The sequence below is a fragment of the Galeopterus variegatus genome, unplaced genomic scaffold (genome assembly GCF_000696425.1).
Source record: "Galeopterus variegatus unplaced genomic scaffold, G_variegatus-3.0.2 Scaffold2734, whole genome shotgun sequence".
NCBI lineage: Eukaryota > Metazoa > Chordata > Mammalia > Dermoptera > Cynocephalidae > Galeopterus > Galeopterus variegatus.
Genome location: NW_007728845.1, coordinates 140,364 through 168,052, shown reverse-complemented (window position 1 = coordinate 168,052; position 27,689 = coordinate 140,364). Strand labels below are relative to the sequence as shown.

General features: G+C 38.9%; 1 protein-coding gene across 1 annotated transcript in view; it reads right to left on the bottom strand.

The window, feature by feature from the left end:
• Nucleotides 1–4,108: 4,108 nt before the first annotated feature.
• LOC103598782 (transcription factor Maf-like) overlaps nucleotides 4,109–27,689 on the bottom strand; it is a 76,985-nt gene continuing 53,404 nt past the window's right edge. Inside the window, exons 3-5 of the mRNA XM_008582842.1 lie at nucleotides 22,839–22,988; nucleotides 4,352–4,480; nucleotides 4,109–4,144 (exon numbers count right to left, since the gene is read on the bottom strand). Coding sequence (XP_008581064.1) covers nucleotides 4,109–4,144; nucleotides 4,352–4,480; nucleotides 22,839–22,988 — 315 coding nt within the window. The remainder of the gene's footprint in view (nucleotides 4,145–4,351; nucleotides 4,481–22,838; nucleotides 22,989–27,689) is intronic.

Below are 27,689 nucleotides of genomic sequence, written 5' to 3'. Positions count from 1 at the left end.
TAATCCAGTTTATTAGACAATACTGTGTCCTGCAAAAACCTCACAATTTTACATTATCCTTAACATGCATTTTTACATCTGCTTATCAATTATCTTTTGGTGTTAAAAACTTAGAACGCTAGTAAATACCAAAAAGATAACTAAAATAAATGATTAGCACTAAGGAAGGCTGTTTGAACAAAAAGAAGCAGAGTTCACTGAACTGTAAAAGAAAGATAACATTGCCTTTATTTCTGCAAAGGCTAGGTCTTTCCTGGGTCTATGAAAAGAACCAGACCGAGAACCAGGGGACCTTGTCAGCCACTAATTAGCTGTGAGACCCGAGAAAGCCTTATGATCTCTCTCTGGGTTTCCATGCCTGAGAAAGGAGTAAGAGCAAGTTGGGCCACTCATGGGCCAAACTGTTCTATCACCAAGCAGCAAGTTCCACCAGGCCCCCTTCTCCGCACCAAGTTCTGGAGAAAGGAAACGGGTGTAAGATGCTGTTGCCCCTTATTCTGGGAGCACAGATGACGGCCCTGCCTCTGGATTTCCTCATGATTTCCCCACTGTCTTATGTCCCCTCTAGTGTTTGGAGGCAAAGGTAGTCTTCCCCACAACATGGCCTTCCAGCTCCAAAATTCTATGAATTCACATACTGCAAAATACCAACAGAACAATTTATAGCCCAGAGACCTTCATGATCAAGCTATTAATATGCCCTATTTGAAGAATAAAAGGATCCCAGATTCTGGGTCGAAGAGAAGACTAAATGCTACCTGATTAATTAAAGTGTCCATGCTGAAGGTCTGACATTTGGTGAGACAAATTTACAATGAGGGTCTTCTGACATGTGAGTTAACTGAGGCCTACTTTGGAAGGAGCCCAAGACTAAGCCTCAAACCCAGCTTGCTTAAAAACCTCAATCTACACCTTCAAAACAACCACATTGTGGCCAACTCAAATCTCTGGCAAAAGGCCTTCAATAATATCCCTTCTGCAGATTCAACCCACTAGGTTCAAAATATGGATTATCTTTAAATTAATTTCTGTACAATTTTAAATAGAGTTACCATGTAACCCAGCAATTTCACTCCTAGGTATATACCCATGAAAAATGAAAAAATATATCCACTAAAAAAACTGTATATGAACCTTCAGAGCAGCATCATTCATAATAACCGAAAGGTGGAAACAAGCGAAATGTCCATCAAATGATGAATGGATAAATAAGATGTGGTATATCTGTACAATGGAAGATTATCTGGGTAGGAAAAAGAAAGTAGTACTGACACATGGTACAACACAGATGAAAACATTATGCTAAATGAAAGAAGCCAGTCACAAAAGAACACATATTGTATGATTCTATTAATGTGAAATGTCCAGAATAGACAAATATATAGACAGAAAGTTGAACGGTGGTTACTTAAGGGAATAGTAGATTAGAGGTGATAGGTGAAGGGTACAGGGTTTCATTTTGAGGTCATGAAAATGTCCTAAAATTGACTGTGGTGATGGCTGTACAACTCTGTGACTATACTAAAAACCATCAAATTGTACTATTTATTTTATTTATTTATTTATTTATTTTTTAAAGATGACCGGTAAGGGGATCGTAACCCTTGGCTTGGTGTTGTCAGCACCACGCTCAGCCGGTGAGTGAACCGGCCATCCCTATATAGGATCCGAACCTGTAGCCTTGGTGTTATCAGCACCACACTCTCCCAAGTGAGCCACGGGCCAGCCCTGAATTGTACATTTTAAATGGGGATTATATGATATGTAAATCATACCTCAAGAGCATTAAAATAAGGTGAACTGGCTGAAATATTAAGAAAAAACAGGTTCACAGCTGATTCTTTCTGAGTCAGTGTCCAGGTTCTGAGCACTACCCGATAAAATACAAATGACTGCTCTTCAAGCACAGGCCCAAGCCCACACTTAACAGTGTTCTGACAAAGCAGTGGTACATGTTTAGGGGCAAACAGGATAACTGCCTTCAAATCACTTATAGTTTTAAAAAAAAGTTTAATGTCAGATAGAAGTACAAAGACATATACTACAAGTACGTCATTATAATACATACTGTAGTACACATCTCTGCTCTTCTGACAATATGTAGTATAGAATACAATATACGAGTATAATATAATTCAGATGATAATCCCAAAAGATGACCACAAGAACTGGTCAGATGATATCCATGGAAACTCAGAAGAGATTCATTTCTACTGCAGAGGGAAAAAAAAAAATTCCCTCTAAACAAAAACTAAAATTATTTTTAGCTAAACAAAACAGTAACTCCCCCAACCATTTAATCATACGGGACATAAGCAAAACAAAGGGGCCAGGGTGTCTTATGACAATGTTAAATTTCTCCATTTTAATTAAAATATGGGCTTGATATGCTGGATTTGAGGCTTATTTCTAACACGGGGGTTTGCAAGGCACATACTCCACTGTGGAAATGCTCTTCTTTACTGCCAGGGTCTGAAATAAGCCTAGAAATTCACTAGATCATTAACTTGGTAGACAGAATGTATGCCTTGGACCTCATTTTAAAGGGGTTTAGTCCATGGGTCCCTCTCTCGTAGGGACTACAGAACAGGATGCCCCACTCTCTCTGATGTTAGCCCACTATCTCCACCTTGTGGCCATAGCTAAACCCTCACGGTCACAGCCCCAGTCCCTAAGTCTCCTTAGGAGCCTGGGAACAAATACAAAAGAAGTTGTTTAAAATATTGAAAACCATCATCATGAAGGCCAAGGCCAAGCAAAGTTCTCAAAACAACAACCATTGTAAGAATTTCACTTGGTCATTTGATGGATTCTTGATTAACAAGTGCCAACAACAAAAAATTGCTGTGTCAGTGACTTAAACAAGGATCTTCAGAGATTTAATTTGAACAGAACTGGAGCTATTGCCTCTCCTAGGAAGCAAACGGTTGAACTTCAGAACAAAATGTAAAATTTTCGGGGGGGGGGGGGCCTTCTAAATTTAGACATTCCATTTAAATTTGGAAAATGAATGGTAAGAAGAGATTAATCTGAATATGTATAAAATGGTCAATGCTTGAAAACTGATTTTTTTTTTTTTTTTAATATGGAAGGAATGAAGAGATTTTTTTTAGGGCCACAGTTTTAGAAAACCCAGTAACATTCCCCCACTTGATATAGCTGGATACAAGAACAACACAAAAAACAAAAAGTCAATCAGTATTAGTTTAAAACAAACCCCACCATCCCTTCAAATCCCACATTCCCATCACTGTTTCATTCTCAGATAAAACACTGAAACTAGAGCAGTCCTGAGAGTGACTGATGAACCAGTCAGCATGCACTAAGATGCATAAACTTGAGTGAATCAGACAACTTTGCATGAAAGGCTTAACCAAATCATCATAATGGCAATCAGGGTCTAAAACATGGAGGGCTGTAAGATCTTAATCAATCTAGTGACTCTTACAAGGAAACCCAGACAGCAGCAGCGCACTATGGTCAGCCTCTTAGGGAAAATAAAATTTCAGGACACTGGGAGAAGGCATCGGGGAGCATCGAGGCTAGGATAACAGGTACGTTAGTCTGACACCCCAACCTGGACAGAGTGATAATGGCTACACACAATTCTGTGTGATAAAGGACTAGAAAGACCAGCCTGGACTCCCAAGGCAAATACTGTCATCAATACCAACATCTGCCAAGGACAAGGGACAAAGGGATTGTGTACTATTATTGTCCGCCTTTTGTACTTTCTTAAGTTTGCCATTCCTGATTTTAGTCTGTCCTGCTCTGTTTACAAATGGAAAACTTGGGCCCAGAGAATTAACGTCACATGCATTCAGACAGACAGGCACGAAGTTAATTCAAGGTTATACTAGTCAGGGGCTGATCCGGGATGAGCAGATATGTAGACATCAGCAAGTTTAGCTGGGAGAAGATGAGATTCATATAAGATTGCTAATAATTCAAAGAAGAAAAATACTGTTTGTTCTGAAGAACCCTTGAAAGAAAAGTTTTAGTTCCCCAGCAACTGTCTCAGGAACTTTCACAGAAATGATCCTGTGGTTAAAAACATACTCTTCCCCCTTTGCTTTGCAAAAAGGAACCTTACATTTCCTGCTATAAATCAGTTCACAAAGCCTATCTCCTGAAACTGTATTAACTGTGGTTAAAAAAAAGACAGAGAAAATACGTGAAAGTGATCAGGGGCTATGTAAATCTGTCAACGCTTACTTCAGAAATGAAGTCTCACTGTGGGGAGAAAAAGCTGACAAGTATTTTTCACATATTCCTCACGGCATCTTAAAGCTTGAAAGAACAAATTGATAATACAAGAAAACAACCTACAGGGAGAGCTACTGACACTTACCTGCTCTAACGTAAGTTGCTTAGAAATGGTATCATTCTCCAGTTTTTTAATTTTCTTCATCAGTTTGTTGACCTGAAATTCCTGCTCCTGTTCCAGATGTTGTTCTAGTTCAGCTTTCTCATGCTGCAACTGGAAAATGAAAAAACAAAACAAAACAAAAAAAAACCCGAGATGTGCAAATCAAGAAACTCAAAAGCCATAGACATGGAAAGACAGGTCCCAAAAGCTGATTACTCTGAGTAAGAGGCATCACCACAGAAGTTACATTACTCATTTCTGCTCCTATACGCCAGTGAATACCTAGTAACCTGCTCTTAACTGGTTGCTCTAACTTATAACCAAAAATCATAGGACAAATACGTATGAGTATCAAACCATAATTAAACACAGAGTTCAATTTTAAAAGACTTAAGTGGTCACCATTGTAAGTAGAAATCAGGAGTCTGGGGTATGAGGTAGGGAAAGAAACTTACATTTCAACATATACCCTTACTGTCTAAGTTTTATTAATTTTTATGCCCATGGGATAAATTTTAAAAAATAGAAATTTCACACCATCAGTTTTTATTAAGTGTATTGCAATTTACTGATATTTGCATCATGTGTGTAGAGAGAGAAGGGATGTCATAATCACAAAACACACTTGGTATATTATTCAGAATACTGTTTCCCAATTTATGAGCAAGCATGCTTTGGCAAAAATCAGTAAAATTAATTATCTTTCCACAATCAGATCATATATCACATTCCTACATCTTCCCTAAAAACCAAGAGGGAAAGCTTCTTACTTATGCAATTAAAAGATAAGGCTGTGGTGTCATTACAAGAGAAAATTATTTTAAAACATTACTACAACCTTCAAAACCAAAAAGGAAATAAAAGAAATCCAGCGTACACACAACCACCCAGGGTTCTCATGAATAAAAATACATTATTTCTAACACTATCAGTTGGTGGGTTTTGTTCATCAATGGCAGGGGTCGGTCGGCCCAATGTTTCAGAACCAAGGACAGAAATAAGGAAAAGCTATTAAAAACAACAAAGCACACAATGTTTTCTTTTTTGGCCTAAGATGACACTGCTCCCTAATTTTACCTTCAAAACCATTTCTTTGAATAGATAATGTACACCAGGTTCTTCACGTGCATTCGGACAGGCCCAACCACTTCCATTTCACAGGTGACAAAACAGGTTACTGGGCTGTAGAAACAGAGCTACAAAGTGACAGAGCTTGGGACTTGTATCCCCTGAACCCCAAACCAGTGTTCTCCCATTGTGTGTACTACTGAGCAAAGCTATGAGAGGGCGCCCCAGACTCCTCCACTCACTAGTGCCCAGCACACCTTTGGTGTTTGGAAAGTCAGATGGTTAAACACAGTGAAAAATAAGCTGGGCATACTTTGTAAACCTCCATAGAGTGCAGTGGACAACAGAGAAAGCTCAGCAGGGCCTGACCAATCTCGAAATGGCTATAACCCCTCTTCACATCTCCAGATTTGCTAGTTTCCACTGCTCTGAAAGAACATACTTAGTTAAAAAATAAATAAATAGGGCCGGCCCGGTGGCGCACTGCTACAGTGTGCCGCTTGGGGGCGCGGCAGCGCTCCCGCCGAGGGTTCGGATCCCACATACAGACCGGCCGCTCACTGGCTGAGCGAGGTGCGGGTGTGACACCGAGGGTTGCGATCCCGTTGCCGGTCCCGGTCCAGTACGGGCGCGACACTGAGGGTTGCGATCCGTTGCCGGTCATGAAAAAAGACGAAAAAATAAAAAATAAAAATAAATAAAAAATAAATAAATAAAATCTGATTGTCTTCCAACACTGGAATTTTTTTTTTTAAATGAATCTTTATTTTAAAATTTAACATTATACGATGTAATCATTTTTCATGTCCCTTTATCAATTCCTCTTTTACCTCCCCCCACCCCCTCCCACCTCTGGTAACTTCAGTTCTGTTCTCTCCTTTTGAAAGTTCAAAGTAATATTGTGATTGCTGTGTGTCTCTCTCTCTTTTTTTTTTTTATCTTGTTTATTTTTTAGCTCCCACTTATGATGAGCAGATGCAGTATTTCTCTTTCTGTGCCTGGCTTATTTCATTTAACATGCTTTTCTCTAAGTTCATCCACGTTGCTGCAAATGGCAGTATTTCATTCTTTCTTACAGCAGAGTAGTATTCCATTGTGTAGATATACCACATATTCCTTATCCAGTCATCCTACGACAGACATTTAGGTTGGTTCCAACTCTTGGTGATTGTAAATAGAGCTCCAATAAACATGGGAGTGCAGGTAGCACTTTGACATGATGATTTACATTCCTTCGGGTATATACCCAGCTGTGCAATTGCTGGATCATATGGCAGTTCTATCTAGTTATTTAAGGAACCTCCATACCATTTTCTATAATGGCTGCACCAAATTACAGTCCCACCAACAATGTAGGAGGGTTCCCCTTTCTCCACATCCTCACCAACATCTGTTATTGTCTTTTTGATAATAGCCAGTCTTACTGTTTGTGGATTGGTTTCCGTGTTCTCTATTCTATTCCATTAGTCTGAGTGCCTGTTTTTATGGCAGGATCATGCTGTTTTGGTTACTATAGTTTTGTAGTATAACTTGAAGTCAGGTAGCATTATGCCTCTGGCTTTTTTTTTTTTTTTTAGCTCAGGATTGCTTTTGCTATTCAGGGTCTTTTGTTGTTCCATAGGAAAGTTAGGATTTTTTTTTTTTCTATTTCTGTGGAAAATGTCATTGGTATTTATTTTGATGGGGATTGCATTGAATCTGTAGGTGACTTTGGGTGGTATAGACATTTTCACAATGTTAATTCTTCCAATACAACAGCATGGAATGTCTTTCCACCTTTTTGTGTCCTCTTTAATTTATCTCAACAGTGATTTGTAGTTCTCATTGTAGAGATCTTTCACCTCCTTGGTTAAATTTATTCCTAGGTATTTTCTAGGACTACTGTAAATGGGCTAGCTTTCTTATTTTTCGGCTAGCTCATTACTGGAGTATAAAAACGCTACTGATTGTGCACAACACTGGAAATGATGACTAAACAGGTGCTGTTTTCCCTCCAAATATTTTTGATGTGCAACTCCAAAAAATGCTGTTCAACCTTGCAGGGACCCGGGGGGGGGGGGGGGGGGGGGGGGGGGGAGATGTGAGGACATGCTTACAGTGACAAATCTATTTTTAGCTAGCTCTTAAAACTCAGGTTCTGCAAGACCAAGTGGTAATTAAAAGAAGAATGGACAAAGAACAAGAAGAGTTCCTTGAATTTCAGACACAAAAGACACGAATGGAACAAATATCACTTACAAGGAAAAAAACCCATCAGAATACATACATCTTCATCTAACACTTCTATTCAATAAACATTTGCTGTGTCTTCTATCTGCAGGTACTGTGCTAGTGGTAGGTGAAATCTATAGTTAAGATATTATCCTTTCTCTAAAATAGTTTATGAATACTAAGCTTAAACAATATCTACTAGTTTTAAAGAAATGATGAACTTGAGTCTTAAAATCTTTAAACCATTTATGTAAAGATTATTTTATATAGTAATTGTGTTTTCATTTTTATTTGGAAAAACCCATCTATTTATTTTTGTGGCATTATGCTTCTGCACTGAGGTAAATTAAAACAAGAAATGATGTACTCTACATTGAAATATCCCTTGCTACCAAGCAGCATTTGTCACTAAATGTTTATCTGAGAAAAGGTAAGGCTTTCATCAGCTCACAGAAGAATATTCATATTTAGATAGGTGGCCTAAATGTCAATATCTGATTAGGAATTTCCTTTAAGACTACAGATTGAACTAGTAATAAAGGCTATAAAAGCTCTCTATTTTAGGAGGCTTTTTCCTCTCAAGAGCTATACCCTAAGGACAATTTGATGGTAAAGCTATCATTACCAGAACTCAAGTAAGGTCTTTGGGTTACTCTAGCCCATTTGGAAAATATCAAGCCATCCTGAGATGTAACTGCTGAAGATTCACAGTTTTCATCATTTCCAAAAGAGAGAGCTGAAACAAACAGCTCTGCTGATGGCTTTGTTCTGCCACCTCTCAGGTGACACACAATTTAGAACAGGGTATGGAGTTTCTGTACAGAACACTAGAAACAGAAAATGCAGTTCTTCCTTGGAACAGAAAAACTACCAATAAAAAGAGAAACACAGAAATACAGAAATACCCCCGACCCCCCAAAATCATGAGAAGAGGGTTAAGATGAACAACGGGGGAGGGGGCTGCAGCAGTGCCTGGGACCTTAAGGAACCACAAAATTTGCCTCCTACAGTTTGGTGAGAAAAACTCAGAAAATGTCTGTTTTAAACAGATGCCATATAAATTCAAGCAACCTGGCCCCAACAGTGCTCCAACCAACACCATAAATCAACCTGCCTATTTTAAAGCTATCTCATGACATCACAAACATAAAAACCCTAAAGGGGAAGTCTGGTGCAGGATGGCCTAAGGCTTGCTGTTAGAAATAAACTCCAGTTTCATCTCTTATGCCCACCTTCAACATGGGCAAAGAATTCGAGGCATGATTTAAAATTTGTGGGTCTTAACATATCACTCTATAAGCAATTTTTTTTTTCTTTTTGTCTTTTTTACTGACCGGTAACGGGATCGCAACCCTCGGTGTTGTGCCCGTACCGGGGACTGGCAACGGGATCGCAACCCTCGGTGTTGTGCCCGTACCGGGGACTGGCAACGGGATCGCAACCCTCGGTGTTGTGCCCGTACCGGGGACTGGCAACGGGATCGCAACCCTCGGTGTTGTGCCCGTACCGGGGACTGGCAACGGGATCGCAACCCTCGGTGTTGTGCCCGTACCGGGGACTGGCAACGGGATCGCAACCCTCGGTGTTGTGCCCGTACCGGGGACTGGCAACGGGATCGCAACCCTCGGTGTTGCGCCCGCACCACGCTCAGCCAGTGAGCAGGAACTGGTCTCCACATGGGATCCGAACCCACGGCGGGAGCGCCACCGCGATCCCAAGCGGCGCACCCTCCAGTGTGCCACCAGGCCAGCCCTATAAAGCAATTTCAAATCTTCCAATAAGGTCAGAGCTCCTGAACCAGAACAAAAACAATTCAAACTAAGAAGTAAATAATGAAGCAAATTCTATTAATAAGTTTGAAATAAACCTCATGTGTTTGCCCTAAATATAAATAAAGCTAAATGCTTACACAGGTTAAAAGAAATTTCTTCAGAATTAGAATTTTCTATAAATATGCCTTTTATAGTCAATCTCAAAGATTATGGAATAGTTTTATAACCCTTATTTGTGCAACATATTGTTTTGTTTTATTTGGGCAGCTGGCCAGTAGAAGGATTGAACCCTGGAGTTTGGTGGTATCAGCATTACACTCTAACCAGCTGAACTAATCGGCCAACCCTGTGCAGTATATTGTTAACACTAATAAAAAAAAATCCCTATGAAATTGGATGATGCCCTAGCAGGTCAAATTATGTAACACATGATCATCCAGCAGGTTAAATTTTCAATGAAATGAAGGTATATAAATAAAGGTTTGTTCCTTGGGATTCTGCATGAAAAATATATTAATATAACTGAAAAAGCCATAAGCAAAAATACAACTATAAACAAATCCAATTTTAAAATTCTAAGCTCTAAAACTTGAGCATTTTTTTTACTTTATAAAAACACAAGTGTAGCATTAATTTGATCTCAAGCAGGTTAGCCTCAAGGATTATTCAATTACCAATAATTGTTGTCCTTATAATTTACAAAGGCCTTCTGGAACGACTTCAATGAACCAGGCCTCTTAAATACAGGATTCAAGAACTCTGCACCAAGCAAAATTCTCTAGCAGATAGAGGTGCTGAAAATCATCCACCTGAGAGAACAACCTCCAACAGCCACCACAGGTGCACATGCTCAACCAAGTGCAGCAGGTCTGCCGAATCCCAGGCTGTGCCAAGTTTAAGTTTGCGGGTCTGGGCCTGTCATTAAGTAAACCCTTGCCAAGCGAGGCAAGCCTTTGGGCCGCCACCTCCAGTACCCAGTTTTCTCAAGGCAACTGGAGAATAAACCTGAGATGGTTCCACCTCTGTTTTCACTAGTCAACTGTCAAAATATTTCTCTCCATGTACTACCCACAGTCCCATAACCAACATCCTTGGTTTACTAACAACTACCCAAGGACAAGAGCTACCTACATTGGACCAAGTGAAGGCTACCATAGGACAGCGCATTAAGTCCTTGGATTGTCAAAAAACCATTTTCAGCTTATTAATATGAGCTTTGAAAAAAAAATTCAAAACATATCTCTCAGAACATCAAGAGGCTCAAGAACCAACTTTTTAACTGTTCTCCTGAGCAGCCTGCACAGAAATTCAGACTCCCACTTCAAACTTAGTACATCACCACTAAGTGCCTCTTGGGCCCACACTCATTCCCACCCCCTCCCCTTCTGTTACTGGTACTAGTATTTTCAGCCAACGCCTCACATCTCTTCACTTAGCAAATCACATCAAATCAGCCTCCACAGCAGCTGTCAAACACATCTTCTACCTGTGTGCACACCCCAGTCCAGGCCAGGCCTTTTATTCCTCTTCACTGGGCTACTGCCAATGCCTCCTAATGGATCTCCCCAGATCCAAGGTAGATCAACTGAGCAGACAAGCCCTAGTACTTCGATGCCCTGTTCAAAACCCTTCAGTGACTCCCTGCAGATTAAGCCCAAACTCTTACAGGAAGGGTGGCACTCCTGCCACCACGACCCTGCTCATACTGTACCTCTGCCCGCAGTGTCTGAATCCTTCCACTCAACCAACTGAAATTGGGGGATGGCTCAAAAGACTTCCTCAGTGCCTTCCCACATGCCCCCAGCATCACGTGCACTCCCCTCCTTTAAGCTGACAAGCACATTGTTTGTGTGCACTTGAATGTCTATTTCATGCCACTTTTCATATCTTTTCCATCAGTTTTAAAAGCAGCTAACACTTAGAGGCACTTCTTATGTCTTAAGCTCTTTATATACATCAATGTGCTTAATGTCTGTAACTCTACAGGGGATACTATTATCATCTGGTTTTTGCAAAGAATAGAAACCACAGCTTAGAGAGGTAAGGTGACCTGCTGAAAGTCTCACAGGTAAGGAGTAAATCCAGGTTTAAACTCAGGTTTCTTGCATCAAAGCCTCTGCCATCATCCTTGATGTATGCTGCCACCTTGGAGCACCTGGGCACATTCTCCATTATCCTTACAGGACTGCAAGCTATATGAAAGACAGTGACCAGGACATAATTCTACTCCAGAGCATCTGGAAAATGCCTACGCATGCAAATACTGATCGGATAAATAACAACATCTTCACTTTTTGCTGTTTGCCCTAGATTAATAATGCCTCAGGATAAGCCAAACAACCAAGTAAGTATAAAGGATACCTTTAAGAAGCTTACGGAATCAATAACAAATGAACAAAAGTGATCATTATGATGCAGAACTTAAACTACACAGGATGAAGCTATTAAAGAAGCTGCAGAATACAGTATATCAAGAAGTACTAATATATAGTCCTCTCAGGTGACCATCGAATCAAGAACCGTAACATTGCCAGTTCCCAGAAAGCTCCACATTTCTCTTCCTGATCACAACCTCTCACTCCAAACCCTAAAGGTAATCAACATCCTGATTCTTATGGTATTCGTTTCTTTGCATCTGTCTTTCTAAAAAATTTTCTACTGCCTATGTATTTATCTCTATTAGTTTTGCTTCGTTTTGTATTCTTTTTTATCTAGCTTCTTCTGATAAATGAACCTGTGATTTCATTCACACTTGTAGTTTTATTGCCTTATAGTAACTCATTGGATAAGTATACCACAGTTTATCCTCTCTACTGATGATAGCTATTTGGGTCATTTCTAGGTTTTGATTATCATAAAAATTATTGTACACACCTGCTGCACATGTGCACACAGTATACCCAGGAATGGAACTGCTGGATTATAATGAACACTTCTAACTTAATTAGGTAATGCCAAATTGTTTTCAGAATGGTTTTAACAATTTCCCTTCTCCACCAACAGTACATGAGAATTCATTAGTAGCATCTTGTCCTTGTCTAGTTCGCCTTTCTGGACTGCTGATGAGGTCGTGCACTTTTTCATTTGTGTACTGGCCATTGGCCATCTACTCATGTGCAGTCTGTTCAAGTCTTCTGCCATTTTTCTTCTAGGTTGTCTTTTTCTTACTGATTCGTACTTCTGTGTCAATAATATGTTGCAAATATCTTCTCCCACTCTGTGACTTGCCCTTGCATTCTTCTTACATGATTTCTTTGATGTCTTTGTCTATGGTATGTCTTTGGTATTCTTCTCTAGGCACACTCCCTGGGTGACAGACAGCATTGATTCCCATGGTGATAAATAATTCCTAATGACAACACTCCCAAATTCGTATCTCTAGCCCAGACTTCCCTGTTGAGAGTGAGAACTTCTGGCCAACTGCCTATCTGTTTTTTCCGTCTGGATGTCTAGACACCTGAACTGAACTTCTGACCTCACTCCAAACCAACTCCATTTGCTGTTTTTCCCATCTTAAATGACAGTAACTCTATCATTGCAGTCATTGAGGCCCAGATCTCTAAGTGTTACTTGATCCTCTTTTCTTTTTGCATACCCACTTCTAATCCATCCTCTAATCCATCCACAAATCCTATAGTGAATTCCTTCAAAATGCATCCAGAATCCAATGGTCACCATACTCACTACTACCATTCTGGAATAATCCACTCCATCTTTCAGCATGGATTACAGCATGTCTTCCTAATAGATGCCCTTGCTCTCACCTTGACCCCCACTCCACCATCTCTTTGTGAAACAGCAACCAAAGCAATCATTTAAGAGTCATGTAAGATCATTTCACTACTATGCTCAAAACCCTGTGGCGGCTCCCATGGCAGAGCAAAAGCCAAAGTCCTGAAAGTGGCTCCCAGAGCTATATGTGGTGTTCATGCTGGCCGGCAAAAACCCCAGACCCATTACCTCCCGAACTACATCTCTTACTCCTCTCTCCTCATGACTGCACTCCAACCACACTGGCCTCTCTGCTGCTCCTTCAACATGGTAGGCACAAGCCTAATTCGAGGCCTTAGTGCCTTGTTTCTTCTGGCTACCATACTCTTCCCTCTGAAATCCACATGACTAGCTTCCTTGTCTGTAAGATTTTGTTCTGATATTCAATGACTAGGTATTTTTAAAATTTCAACTTCCCTCATACCCTTTATAGTTCTTTTTCTGTGGCACTTAATACCTTCTTAGTTTTTCATGCTATTCACAATGCTATTACTTTTCACATTTTACTGGTTGTTGCTGGTATACAGAAATACAATTTTTTCATCTGAAAAAGCTGAATTCTAATTATTTACCTGTAGATTCTTAAAATTTTCCACTTACACAATCATAAATAAGTAGCAATCTTTGTTTCTCTTTTTAATCCTTGCCTTTCTGCACCGGCTAGAAATCCACAACAAAAATGAATATAGTTGAATGTAGCATGCACTCTTGTCTTATTCTTGATTTTAAAGAGAAAGTTGTTAACTTGTCAAAATTATACATAATATCTGGGTAGGCTTTTTATAGACACTTTATCAGGTTTAAGATCTCTTCTACTCTTGGTTCACTAAGGTTTTATCATGAATTGTTACATTTTATCAAACCACTTTTGGGCATCTGTTGACATGATCATTATTTTTTCTTTTTACTCTGTGAATGTGGCAAATTTTCCATTGTTAAACTAACCTTGCATTCCTTCTAGAAACCCAGCATGGTCATGGTGCATTATCCTTTTAATATATTGCTGACTTCACTTGACTTATATTTTATTGAGGATTTTTGCTCCTGAATGAGATTAAACTATAATATGCCTTTCTTGAACTGAATGTATTAAATTTGAGCATTAAGGTTATGTTAGCCTTAAAATACAGTGGGGAGCCTGGTTTGGTTTTGTTTTGTTTCCCTTTAGAGTTTATGGAAGATTGAAATTATTTCACCCTTGAATGTTTGGTACAACTCTCAGTAAAGCCATTTGAATCTGGAATCCACTTTCTATGAAGGCTTGATCACTGATTCAATTTCTTCAATGGTTAGAAGGCTCATGTTTTCTATTTCTTCCTCAGTTAGCTGTAGAAAATTGTCTTTCTGAGAACATGCTCATATCATCTAAATTTCAAACGTATTGCCATCTTAAAGTGAGAATGATTGATCATTGTTCCCATCTTTAACCAGCCCCAGTCTTTGACTTCTGTAGCCCCTGTTCCACATAGCTACCAAAAGCACAACTCAGTATCTTGGCTGTTTCTGAACGAATTGCAAATGCCCTCAGGATAGAAGCAGCCCTGGGTGCTGGGGTCTCCTGTCTCAATTCCTATCCTCTTCCAGATCTCTGCTCAATAGTTCTCCATCCTGTTAGCCCCTTGATGTTTTTAATAAAAATTTAAAAGCTTTTGCTTAATGCTTGTCTATCTTCAGTGAGGCTTGTCTGAATTATCTGTCATTTTCTCAAGGAAAAGCCACAAATAACTTTTATAAGGGGAAAAAATAACTAGGTCTTTCCAGTAATTAATTATTTTTTATTATGTTTCCTTGTCAGCATTCTCAACACTAAAACTAGAGTCAGGCCTCACTTCTGAGCAGATGGCTTCAGGAAAACATCAGGCTTCCTGTCTACTCAGAATACCTAAAGAGCTAAGTTTGAGTTTCCTGGATTTCCAATAGCATGATGCCTCTAAAAGCTTGAAACTTTTATAGAAATCTGGTTAGGAGGAAGGTGAAAAAAAACATGCTCCATGAATAAGATAAAGAAGTCCTTTAGGCTCTTGAATCAACCTACTGCATTGAAAACCCACTTTGTATAATCCAGTCTCTTCAGAGAAACAGAGATTGCTTAGTCCAAATAATTCATTCTAAGCTGTGACATTAGTAGAAATTAATATAAAGGCCTCATCTTTCTTACCTAGTTCACGAATAAAGAGGAAAAAGGAAGGTGAAGACAACAGCAGGATATAACTGTATTTTAAGGTAATTACTGACTGGGCTGACTGTAAATTGTTTTGAAAATGAGGTGCAAAATATTGCAACATTTATAACTGTAAAGTTTTAAAATTATTTGAAAAGAGTTTATAGTGATGGCTAAAGTCCATGTACAGGAGGGTTAAGTATCCATCAATAGATGAGAGTCACCTTTCCAACTAGAAATAACAATGCTTCCCACCTGCCTTTCACCCCAGGTTCGCCCAATTATTTTTATCTTTATTCTACCTTTATTTTTCCCTCTACCTGCATTTTCTCACATTTTTTGTCAAAGAAGTCCAAATGGGAATCTTCTAAGCCCTAACTCTTGCCCTTACATTTTTTTGGAATCTGTACTAACACAGCAAATCTAGCCATAATGCTAGCAGGCATGTATGTGCATATACATAGCTTTAAAAGAAAGTCAGCAATTTCTCAAGACTGAAGAACTACTTCAAGTTTATTGTATTTTCTAATCATAACACTGATGATTATGATTATGATGATGATTATGATCTCTATGTTGCACTGAGATGATTATGATGATTATGATCTCTATGTTGCACTGAGAGATTTTTGGCATGCTAGTAACATGTAAAAAATAGTAACAGTAGAATTCTGGCTTATACTTTGGCCACTGGTGGTTGCAGCAATTAAAATGTATTAAAAACAATCCAGCAACTCCTTGCAGATGTATTATGAATAAAACGTGGAAACCCCTTGCTTCTTAAAAACAAAGATCAGACAAAGCTGAGGTTCAGATAATGTGAAATGAAAACAAGAAAAAACTCTGCCCTAACTGTTTTTTGAAAGCTATTATGTAAGAGCAAAAGTATTAACAGACCTGAAGAACTGCAAGTCCAGAGGGCCATAGTTCTAGCAATCTTAATGAAGTACATATCTCAAGGTCTCTTCTCTCCTACCACAGGGAAAACCAAATTTTCATCTGAATAGCTGCCATGGCAGTCTTAGCCTTGGTGCCCTTCAAATCAACTGAACACTTTCATGCATTATTTATCACCCTGACATGTGATTTTGCTGCCTGCACAAACAAAATAATTTCATTGCTATCTTAGTGACTTGGGAAACTTGCGGGGGAAAAGGCAGCCTCAGATTCTGGTGTACCTGCTTGAAAAGAAGGGAGCTGAGAGTCCATACCCATTTCTGATGCCTGCAGACACCTCATGCTACTCAGAAACAAACCCATTCTGAAGTTAGAGAAGCATAAGATCTAGAAAAACAAGGAATCCATTAAGATGCTATTGGAAGGATAAACTTCTCCAGAACAAAGGGGAAGAGAAGGACAAGGCAAATGAAGTGTCTAGATGAATAGACAGATCTGGGGACTTATTGAAATTCTTCCTCCCAGTTTTATTCCTGTGCAAAAAGAGATGCAAGAATAATGCTGTTGCATAACGTCCTTTCGAACTGCTCAGCTACAAATCATTTGGTAGCAGCAGCTTCAGCAGTGGTTTTTGCCCACAACTTCCTTCCTTTTCTCCATATATCATCTCATCATCTTTCCACAGATGCTAGGAAAACTTCAAATACTTTAATTCCAGGAAACATCTAAACTTTATGGACCAAATCAACAATAATAAGTTATGTCACTTAACAAGAGATCCAGAAAACTTTTCTTCTTAATTATTTCCCAATTATCAACAATGTGTTGCCCTATCAGGATATAAGAATAATAATTTCTATAATAGCTATAGTGGCATTATTTTCCAAGGACCAGATTCTACTTCAAATGTGAATCAAAAGTACAATGCTACAAAACCTATTTTATATTTTAAGGTCTGAAATGTGAAAGTGCAGTTAGATTGAAAGAGTGAGATATATGGAACAACAGGATATGTAACAGTGCCTTTCTAGGGTTTTAAAAAAAAAAGTATTCGTTAACTTTTGGCAGTGGGAATTTTTTGAGAAGAGTGTAGGAAACACTCCCAAACAAGTTGACTGGGCTTCCCCAAAGAGCAGGAAGTGAATCTGATGCATCAGAGTTGCATAAAAGCAGGTGGGAAAATTCACAACTGTTAAAACCATTATCAATCTCAGTCATGACAGGTCTTCCAGTTGGAGTTAGTAAATGGTGGTTAACAGTTAGCCGGGGAATTAGGAATTAAAAGAAAAAAAAAAAGTTTCAGGATAGATGGGCCAATGGAGTGAATCACGTGAAGACTGACAAGAGAGTTAAGCTAATCATTAGAGCATTCTGTTTATTCTTGTTCTTAATGATATAGGCAGTCCAGAGTCTTCTATCATTTGCAAATGAGCTTGACTCTGCAGCGGGTTCAATGTACTGCTGTCTATGACAAGAGAGATATAAGTACAATAGCGGGACTCTGAGCTCTCCAAGTCAGACGCAGGAGGTTTCACAAGGTAGAAACAAAACCGGCATCAGAATTTCTGAATTCCCTTTTGAAGAAGTATTTTCTAGTTACAAAAGTAATGCATGTCGCTTTTACAAAATTTGAAGGGGCATAAAGAAAGTTAACATAACTTGTAAGATCAGCATCCAAGTGTAATTACTGATAACATTTTAGAGAATAGCGTTTTAGACTTTTTTCTTCTAACATACATGTTTTATATCAAATTCTGATGCTCACAAAACATTTCTTGGAAACTGTAAATTTTAATTCCAAGTAATGATTAAAATACAACCTCTCTTCAAAGCATTCTAGAGCAGAATTTGGCTCCAATGTAGTGTTAAATAAAAATTATCGGAGGCCACTGTTTTGGACTAAGTTCCTACACTAAACCCCAACAGACCAGACTAAAAATAAAAATGGAGTCACCCCTGCTAAGTTCCACATCACTCAGGTTGTGATCTGACCTTCCCAGAAGTCAGGAGAGAAAGACAACAACCAACTTCCCAAACAGGCCGGTTTTAATCTTCAATAGGTATGATAATCCTTACACAAGAGATGGCCTGAAGTAACCTGATATTAACTAGTCAGTGATTTTTCTATTGTTCTGTCTTCTTGTCTTCTACTTTACAAGGAGTAACTTTGAAATAATCAACCTACTTTTTGGTCTTTGTTTCTGCTTTCTTCAGCCTTGTTCTGTCTGTAAAAATCAATCTCCTCCACTGGGCTCACCGGAACATGTTTTCTATTTTATAGAACAACACATTGCCCAATTCTAGAATTGCAATAAAGCCAATTGAGATCGTTAACTAAATTTGTTGTAACTTTCTTTGACAATAGGTTTGGTTTGTGCCTGACTTACCAAAGTATTAGAGGGTTCTTTTTAGGACAAGTTCTCACCAGTCACAGTCTGAGCTCAGAATGATGTAGATTTTTCAGACAAGAGTTTCCACAAAATGAAGATACAATATTGTGTCTGTCTATTGTAGACACACAAACACAAGGGAGCAAAGCTCCATGCTCTCTTTTGTGTGTGTTTTTGTTTGAGTGAGTATTAACATGTCTAAAGGTGTTTAAGCTATCTCCCAAACTTGATCTTCCAAAGGGCAAAGGGATTTCTTCTCATCTACACTTAAGTAAACTTGAATTTAAAAGTACTGGATACCAGCTTAGCCAAGGCAGATAGGAAAGGACATGCCTCCTCTATAGCAATATTCTCATTTTGTTCTCAGGATCAAAGAATCCCTTAGAAATGCACATAAAAGCACTGTCCAATTACTTTCAGAGATAACAGCCAAAGTACTGTGACAAAACCAAAACTGTTCTGTAAATAGCCTCTCAGTGACCTTTGGATGAAAAATGCTAAACACTTTCACAGTGAACAGGTCAATTCATCCATTTATCTAATGGTGACACCTGCAGTGTGGTTTCTCTTAGCAGACTTTTTGTAACAAGGTCCTAGCCAGAAGCAAACATCCTAAAAAGCCATATTAAAGTAATTATATAGTTAGAAAAGTCTATTGGTATCAATTACTCTAAAAATCTTCCAGATGGAAAGCAGTACTTCCACACTGGGTGGCAGAAAATGTCAGCATTCAACAAACTACCAGTGGAAAACACTAAGGAAATATATACTGGGAGCCTGGCAGTATCATAAGCTAACAGTCCGTCCCCCCTGCAGCTATGAGATCTCTCCAGCTAGTCAACAATAGAGAATAAGTTCTTGGGTATTTAGCACAAAATGAGCATGTTGTGAGACCTAGTATTTAAAGACACAGATCATCCATCATGCCACAGAATAGACAAAGCTCGAGAACTTACCAGAGACCTGAACCTCAAACTACCTGCTGTCCGTCTCCTTTTAAAAGCCTAAGGAGCGCTGGCCCGGTGGCGCACTGCTACAGTGCGCCGCTTGGGAGCGTGGTGGCGCTCCCGCTGAGGGTTCGGATTCCACATACAGACCGGTTCCCGCTCACTGGCTGAGCGAGGTGTGGGCGCAACACCAAGGGTTGCGATCCCGTTGCCGGTCCCGGTCCGGTACAGGCGCGACACTGAGGGTTGCGATCCGTTGCCGGACACGAAAAAAGACAAAAAGGAAAAAAAGTAAAAATAAAAATAAAATAAAATAAAAGCCTAAGGATCAGGAAAAGGGAATCGGGTGTTATTGTTTAATGGGTGCAGAGTTTCAGTTTGAAAAAGTTCTGGAGATGGATGGTGCTGATGGTTGCACAACAATGTGAATGTAACTAATGCCACTGAATTGTACATTCAAAAATGGCCAAAACAGTAAATTTTATGTTATGTATATTTTACCACAATATTTATAAATAAAAGCCTAAACGCCAAGCTGGGATTCATGAGAGTGTCTCAGGGACATGCTAACCAACTGTTAGTCTAGATTCTACCAGTTGGATCACCCACGAGCTACAGACCCATCTAGGGCTCTGTAAACAATGTCTTCACAGAATCACTCCTTCATAATATACGCTTTGTTTTGACTGAGGGCAAACATGAGACATGGCCACATGAAGACTAAGGCTACACATTATATACTACTTTGGGCAAAAACAGTTTATTATGTTGTTTGCTTTATGTACTATTCAAGCCCTTTAGAAAGATCTACCTGATCCCACCCCACCCATGAAAAAAATTTTCTAAGTTTTTAATATATAAAGTTTTTTTTCCTGACCAAGTAGAATCATTTTTTTTAATATATAAGAATTATGAAAAAAACAACCACTACATTTTTTCAGGTTATATAGTATTATTTATAGGCTGCTCAGAGCTTAAATTTTGAATTTAATCCTTCTTATGGAAAGCGTATTACTATAACAAACTTCCTTTTTTGTTGTACATGGCTCTTGTGTTTTCATTCTTTTTTAGTATCTTGTTTTGGACATCAATGTCCTTGGAAATTAGTGGGATATGATAAGTGAAAGAGAGGCCAATAATAAATTATGTAACCACTCACAGTAGAGATAAATCTTTATAGAGAAGAGGAACATAACCTGGCTAGGGTTTGACTGTTTCATAATGTACTTTGCTCAAAGACCCCAAATACTAAAAACTATGTAAGTTGGGGGGAAAAATGTTTTTTGTAGTGTTAAAAAGTAGGGCATCTGATTACACACAAAACTGGGAAAACAAACCATAATTGTATCCCTATATTTCTAGAAGCACCATGCAGAATAAGTCATCTAATGCTGTCAAGGTGAGATATGCAGTCAAAAGTCAAACTAACCTTCTCCCTCCTTTTTTCGCTAAAATGAATAAAGAAAAAGTTATGGTGCAACAATTTTACCATAAATCTCTGCTAGACAATAAAGCCTGGGTACCTCTTCTTAACATTTTTTGTGCAAGACTAACAGTATCTTTATCTAGTAATTAGGGAGAAAAATGAGAATAAAAGAAAGACAGAGGTGAAAGTTGCCTGGACCACTGTATAGTTTTAACACCAAAGTTTCTATAGCAAATCTTCCAGTATCCTCTTACAAGATTCCTCGTCTATGTGGAGAGGTAAGAAAAGAATTTAGGGGGCCGACCCCGAAGCTCACTCGGGAGAGTGCAGCACTGGGAGTGCCGAGGCCGCGGGTTCGGATCCTATATAGGAATGGCTGGTGCGCTCACTGGCTGACCGCGGTGCGGGCAACACCAAGCCAAGGGTTATGATCCCCTTACCGGTCACAAAAAAAAAAAAAAAGAAAAGAATTTAGGAGGTTTCTTTAAAAGCCACAAACATCTTATTATAACCTCACTAAAATATATATTTCAACCAAATTAATGAATGAAATTGTTAGCGATGCTGGTGAATTAAAAAGGGGGGGGGGATGGTTCTTTCATAGAAATTTAAGGACAAAATGGGAATAATGCTCTTCTTGTGATAATTTTATTCCTGCTCACTATTTTGGACAAGCTGTGTTAAATAATAAAAACTCAATATCTCACTTATTCTTAAGTTTGTACTAAGTAATCTGCAAACTATTTCCCCTAATAAATTTTACTTTTATACTTTATAGTAAGCTTTGAAGGAAAAAAAAGGAGGAGGGGTGTTGAATACCTGAACTAGAGAAATCAAACCTTCCTATGTTTTGACTGGTATCTTCCACATATTATTAGTAATTAATATTAAGTTTTAATAGCAGTCTGATATCTGTTCAGTGACATATTAGTCACCCATTTGAACATGGTTGATTTTGTATAATTTTAACTATTACCGATACTTTTTTCCTAAAGAAATTTCACTTTATATCTTCATATTTTGGTGCAAAAAACCCATTTATGACTGCCAAAATGTTTATGTATTCATTATAGATTCAACATAAGAGAAAGAAATCTCACATGGTGTTAATCCCCATATTTCCAAAATGCTACATACTATGTCTCCTACGCTAAAGCCTCATGCTCATCAGCAATTTTCTGAAATGCTTAGAGTATGCTGTGGATTGACTGAATTGTGTCCCCCCAAATCCATATACTAGAAGCTTAATTCTCACTGTAACTGTTGAGGGTGGGAAACCCTATCACAGTAACCGAAAGGTGGGGCCTTGAAGTGGTGATTAGATCATAAGACCATGCCATAATGAATGGATTAATAATGGTGGTCAGGGGTGTGGTTCTGAGGGCTTTAGAAGGACAGCACATGAGCATCTCTCTTTCTCTACTCTGCCATTTTCTGCCATGTGAGACCCCCATATAGCTGTAAAGCCACCACCAAGGAAGACCATCACAAGATGTGTTCCCTGGTCGTTGGACTTCCCAGCCTCCAAAACTGTAAACAATAAGTTTTGTTTTCTTACAAATTACCCAGTTCCAGACATTTTGTTATAAGCAACAGAAACAGACTAATATAGGGAACAAAATATCTTACCTTACCCAAACAGATGAGCTATGAAACCAGTCTTGAGTATCACACTGCTGCCATCCTTACCTGATGTTTTCAATCTCCAAAGAACATTAGATACAACCTCATCAGCAAATGTTTCACACAAAGTGCTATGTCAATGTTATTTCTTCCTTGAGAGGAAAATAGGCATGGAAGATGAGAGGGTAGCAAACATAATTTACCTGCATCAATTTTCTGGAGAGCTCATTAGTGAGGAACTCTTCTTCTTTCTCATAATTTACAGCAAGGGTTTCTTTCTCCTTCTGCAAAGCCTGAATTTTCTTGAACAACGTGTTACTGATGAATTCTTCTTCTTGCTCAGCCCTGGCTTGCTGTTTTTAAAAAAAATTAAGAGAACAAAACAAAAACACATGGTAAGGAAACAGGAAATTTATTGATTGAAATGTAGTTCTTATTTCCATAAAGGGTACCCATGTGAATTAGAGCTCTAGTCTGAGCTGTGAACCAACACACCTTAAGAAGCACAAAACAGAGGAATTCAGCCCTTGTCATAAAAGTGAATCTTACTATTACCCCAAAGAGCCTCCCTGTACTATTATGGCCCTTCTTTTTAAAGTGACATTTCAAAGAAATTAGCAATATTGCAGTTTTTATGAAGCAATCCCAAATCAATACCAGAATACAGAAAGTTCCTTCTCATATAGCAGACAGGTTTAATCCTATGGTATGTACATCAGTTCATAATAATTCTCTCATGCCACTACATCTCAAAGGTTTATAGTTAAAATATCTGGGCAACTTTTTTTTTTAATTGGTTATGAATATTCCTGGATTACAAAGCTGACTGTCACCACTCATGCCCAAGATGTGACGGCCAGATCAGCACTGGGTAACATTTTTTACTGAAGCAGATAAGTTCAACTCACTTAAGAGTAAATCACATCACCTCTTCAGGATGTTACTGAAAGGGTTTGGATATGCCATTAAAAAAGCAATGCAGATACACATGGACACATTTATATGTTCACTGAATCATTACTAGAAGGAAATACACCAATGGCTAAAAAAGTAATTATTACAAAGTAGTGGGAATCTAGGGATTGAAGAGTAAGTACAGGTGAGGGAAGTTTCATTTTCTAAATTATTTCTCTACCGGGAATTTTTGGGGAATGAAGGCACGAAAAGGCATGACTGAATTTGAAAAACATAGAAGAAAAGGGGGGTCAGGCATAATTCAATGAAGATAAAAATATTCTTCTGTAGATCCTCTTCTTCCGTCCCCTCTCCCAAAATGTTTTAATGGACTCAACAGAAAAACCTAACCATCCTTGAAGGAAATTAATCTTTTCAGAAAGAGCATCCTTGTTTCAAATGGACTCAACTCTATTCAAAGCACTTTTTAAGCCTTAACGTTTTGATGCATTTATCCCAAATAATGCATTCCTGTTTTATCAGAAAGAGCATCCTTGTTTCAAATGGACTCAACTCTATTCAAAGCACTTTTTAAGCCTTAATGTTTTGATGCATTTATCCCAAATAATGCATTCCTGTTTTAACTGCCAAGTCGAAGGAGGGAGAGCTACATGAACTCTAAGACTCAGCACCTGTCACCTATAATAATACAAGACAAGGCAGGAGACAAAAGGGCACCCAAATTAAACAATGACCAACTTTTACTGTAAAAAGGTCTGACAACCACTCCCAGCTCTGGCAGTTTAGATTTCTGTACACAGTTGCCAGTTTCCCCAACACCCACACTCTACCGTCCCTGGTTTCTGTGGAGCTCATGCTCCCTGCTCTCCATCACTGTGTCCCTAAGAGGAAGTATGCTGGTCCCTGAAAGTGCCCACCAAGCAGTTCTACAAAGGAGAGCCACACGTAGTACTTGGACTGAAAAACAGAACTACACAAATGACAGAAACTTTGGGAAAAGATCCACCACCCAAAGCTCCTTAAGAACTCTCTGGAACAGTTCAAGAGAGTTGAGCAACAAAGAGCACATCAACTAATAAGTTTATATTACTAGCCAAGAGCACCCGGTAAGTAGGCCCTAGGTCTCCCAGGTTCCCTTACACACCTCATATTTCATTAGCACTTCTCAATGTCTTACTCTTTCCTCTAGAGTCAAGGAAAACTGCTGAGGAGTACTACCTCTCCCCCCCTTTTTATCAATCCTCACTTGTCTTCCAAAATCACAAACTGAAGATCTCAGACTAGTGCAATGGGCAAGAATCCAAAGTACTTATTTAAGGCATATTTGACACATATATTCAAGCCTGTGATCTGTTCAAGCTACCTGTTTATCTGGTTTTGACAGTCCTATATGATTTGAATTCTGATTATTCTAAAAGTTATAGAACAAAAAGGTTGAGAGAAATTAACGCTTTTGCTGGTGATTCTGGACTTAGAATTCAACCAGGTGTTTGCCATAAATTGATTTCACTATCAGGTCAGACTCAACTTCTTGCACATTGTTACATATACAATATCTTAAAAGATTGGTAATTTAATCATAAGCAGAAAAAGGGAACCGGACTGAGAGGCTTGGTAGACCACCTTCCCCTCTATGTGGGGGCCTAGAAGAAGTGACAAGTTGAAAATAAAAGGCAACAAGCTTACTCTTGTGAGAAGCTAAAAATAAACCCTAAGAAGTTGATTTGTGTACCTTCCCCACCCCATTTCATCTAACGATTATGTTATAGGGACAACCAGGTTTTGGTGTAATTTTTTAAAAAAACTTTAAGATAGACAGTGGAGTAGTGGTGGCTGGGGAAACGGGGAATGACTGCTCAGGGCACAGGGCTTCTTTTTGGTGTAATAAAAATGTTCTGGAATTAGATTGTGCTAATAGTTTACACAACCTTCCCGAATATACTAAACCATCAAACTGTATAGTTTAAAAGGGTGAATTTTGGGCTGACCTGTGGCTCACTTGGGAGAGTGCGGTGATGATAAAAGGGTGAATTTTATGGTATGCAAATTATATCTTGATTTAAATAAAAAGGACTCTGATCATAAGCAGGATCTGTATTTCACAGGGCACCAGCTTCCTCTGCAGTTCTTCCCAGGGAGAGCAGCAAATGTACAAAGGGCAGGGGAGGGAGATGTTGAAGAGAGGGCTAGGCCTGCTCTAAAAGTGCCTTCAAAAGTAAATGACATGTCGCGGGTCTTGGAGGCTGAGGCTTTGGCAAACAATATTATTCACCATTTTAGAATAGCCACTTATTTCTAGACAAAGCCCATTAATAGAAAATGCCAATCTCAAGACCCTGATTGAACATGAGGAATTGTTCTGTCGAAGCCTATTAAAGTCTCTAACTTAACAAAGGGTTAACATGGCCCAACACAGATTTTAACAAAGCCTTCCTTTGGCTAAGTTTGTGCCACTTCTTAGCTATAATCAGGGGGGCTGTTATTCTGCCTCCCACAGCATCTGAACACCCAGAAAAAACCATCAGGACAAGATTCCAAGTCCCCCGAACATAAAACCCCAGCTCCCTTTTTTTCGCAATTGGTACAGATCACCTTAGGAACAAACACATAAATGAGGACAAAAGACAGGATCCAATATAGCCTCAGAGAAAACTTTTTTTTAAATCAGATACTGTGGGCTGACAATGTGAGTAAACTTGATTACCAGGGAATGAACCATGTATCATGGAAAAGCATCAAGTGTCCATTCGACATCATCTTGCAGGTTTCTCCCCAGACTGTGGGCAGTTTCAGCTCAATCCCAGTCTTAGTTTTTTCCTCCCCTAACACCAAGATGGGACTTTCTATTTAAGCCTTAAAACAAATTACCTTTCCAATTTATGTCCCCCCAAAAAGCCAGGAAGGAACCAGGCAGACAGTGGCCTAAGAGCAAAGAAGCAAAGCCCAGGTACCATTTGCAAGGCATGAAGGATCAGCCAGACGACAGCTGGCAGAGTGGAAAACAGGCTACCTTATAAAGTCTCATCATCAGGTTTTAATTAGTATATCTCTCCTTTCATCTGAACTGCTTAAAAATATCAGCATACCTAAACATATCCAAATTCGAAACTAAAGTTGCGTTTAAAAAGCTAAATAAATGAGTCAAGGTTTACGTATAACTCTATAAACTCTCAAATGGAAATATAAGCCTGTTATTACTGTTTTGTATAAGTTTGCAAAGTTGAAGATTAGGAAAATGTGAGGGAAACAGAAAAATCTATGATTATATTTTTATATTCAATATGGTTCTAGTTGCTACATTTAGAAACAGTGAATTTGGTACAATCCTATTCACTTATTTGTGTCTGCTATTTAAAACATTGCCCCTCAACCAGCAGTAAGCACTCAGTGTCTGTTAACATGAGGACTAGACCATAAAGCTTCTCTACCATTCTTTCCCTATCCTACCAAAAATCCAGTGTAATAAAAGGAAAATTTTTTTTTAAAAAAAAAGGTTTAGCATAAAGCTTCTCTACCATTCTTTCCCTATCCTACCAAAAATCCAGTGTAATAAAAGGAAAAATTTTTTTTTTTTTAAAAAGGTTTAGGGGAGAGAGGAGTAATTTACTAAGTCCTCTAGAAAAAATAATCAAAGAAATTCTCAGAAAATAATTTCTCCTGAGTTATCACATATTTAGGTGACCAAACTCTAAATGAGAATAATCTTCTGCAGATAAGGAAATGACAGTCTGTTCTGACCCACTGCTACCATGACCTAAGCACAAATTTGATAAGAGATTACAATGCGATTATTGAGTGTTTCAGTTCTTTTATCAGTGGTATTTTGGAGATCAAGTGTTAGTATAAAAAAGAGAATTCAAAAACTCTCTACAATAGCACTCACTGCTGATGAGAAAATCCACATGCCAAAACCAAAACCATGTAGTATGATGCAACATGTGATCTGTCAAGCATAAGAAAAACAAGTTTTCCGGGGCCGGCCCGGTGGCGCACTGCTACAGTGCGCCGCTTGGGAGCGCCGCGGCACTCCCGCTGAGGGTTCGGATCCCACATACAGACCGGCCGCTCACTGGCTGAGCGAGGTGCGGGAGCAACACCGAGGGTTGTGATCCCGTTACCGGTCCCCGGTCCAGTACGGG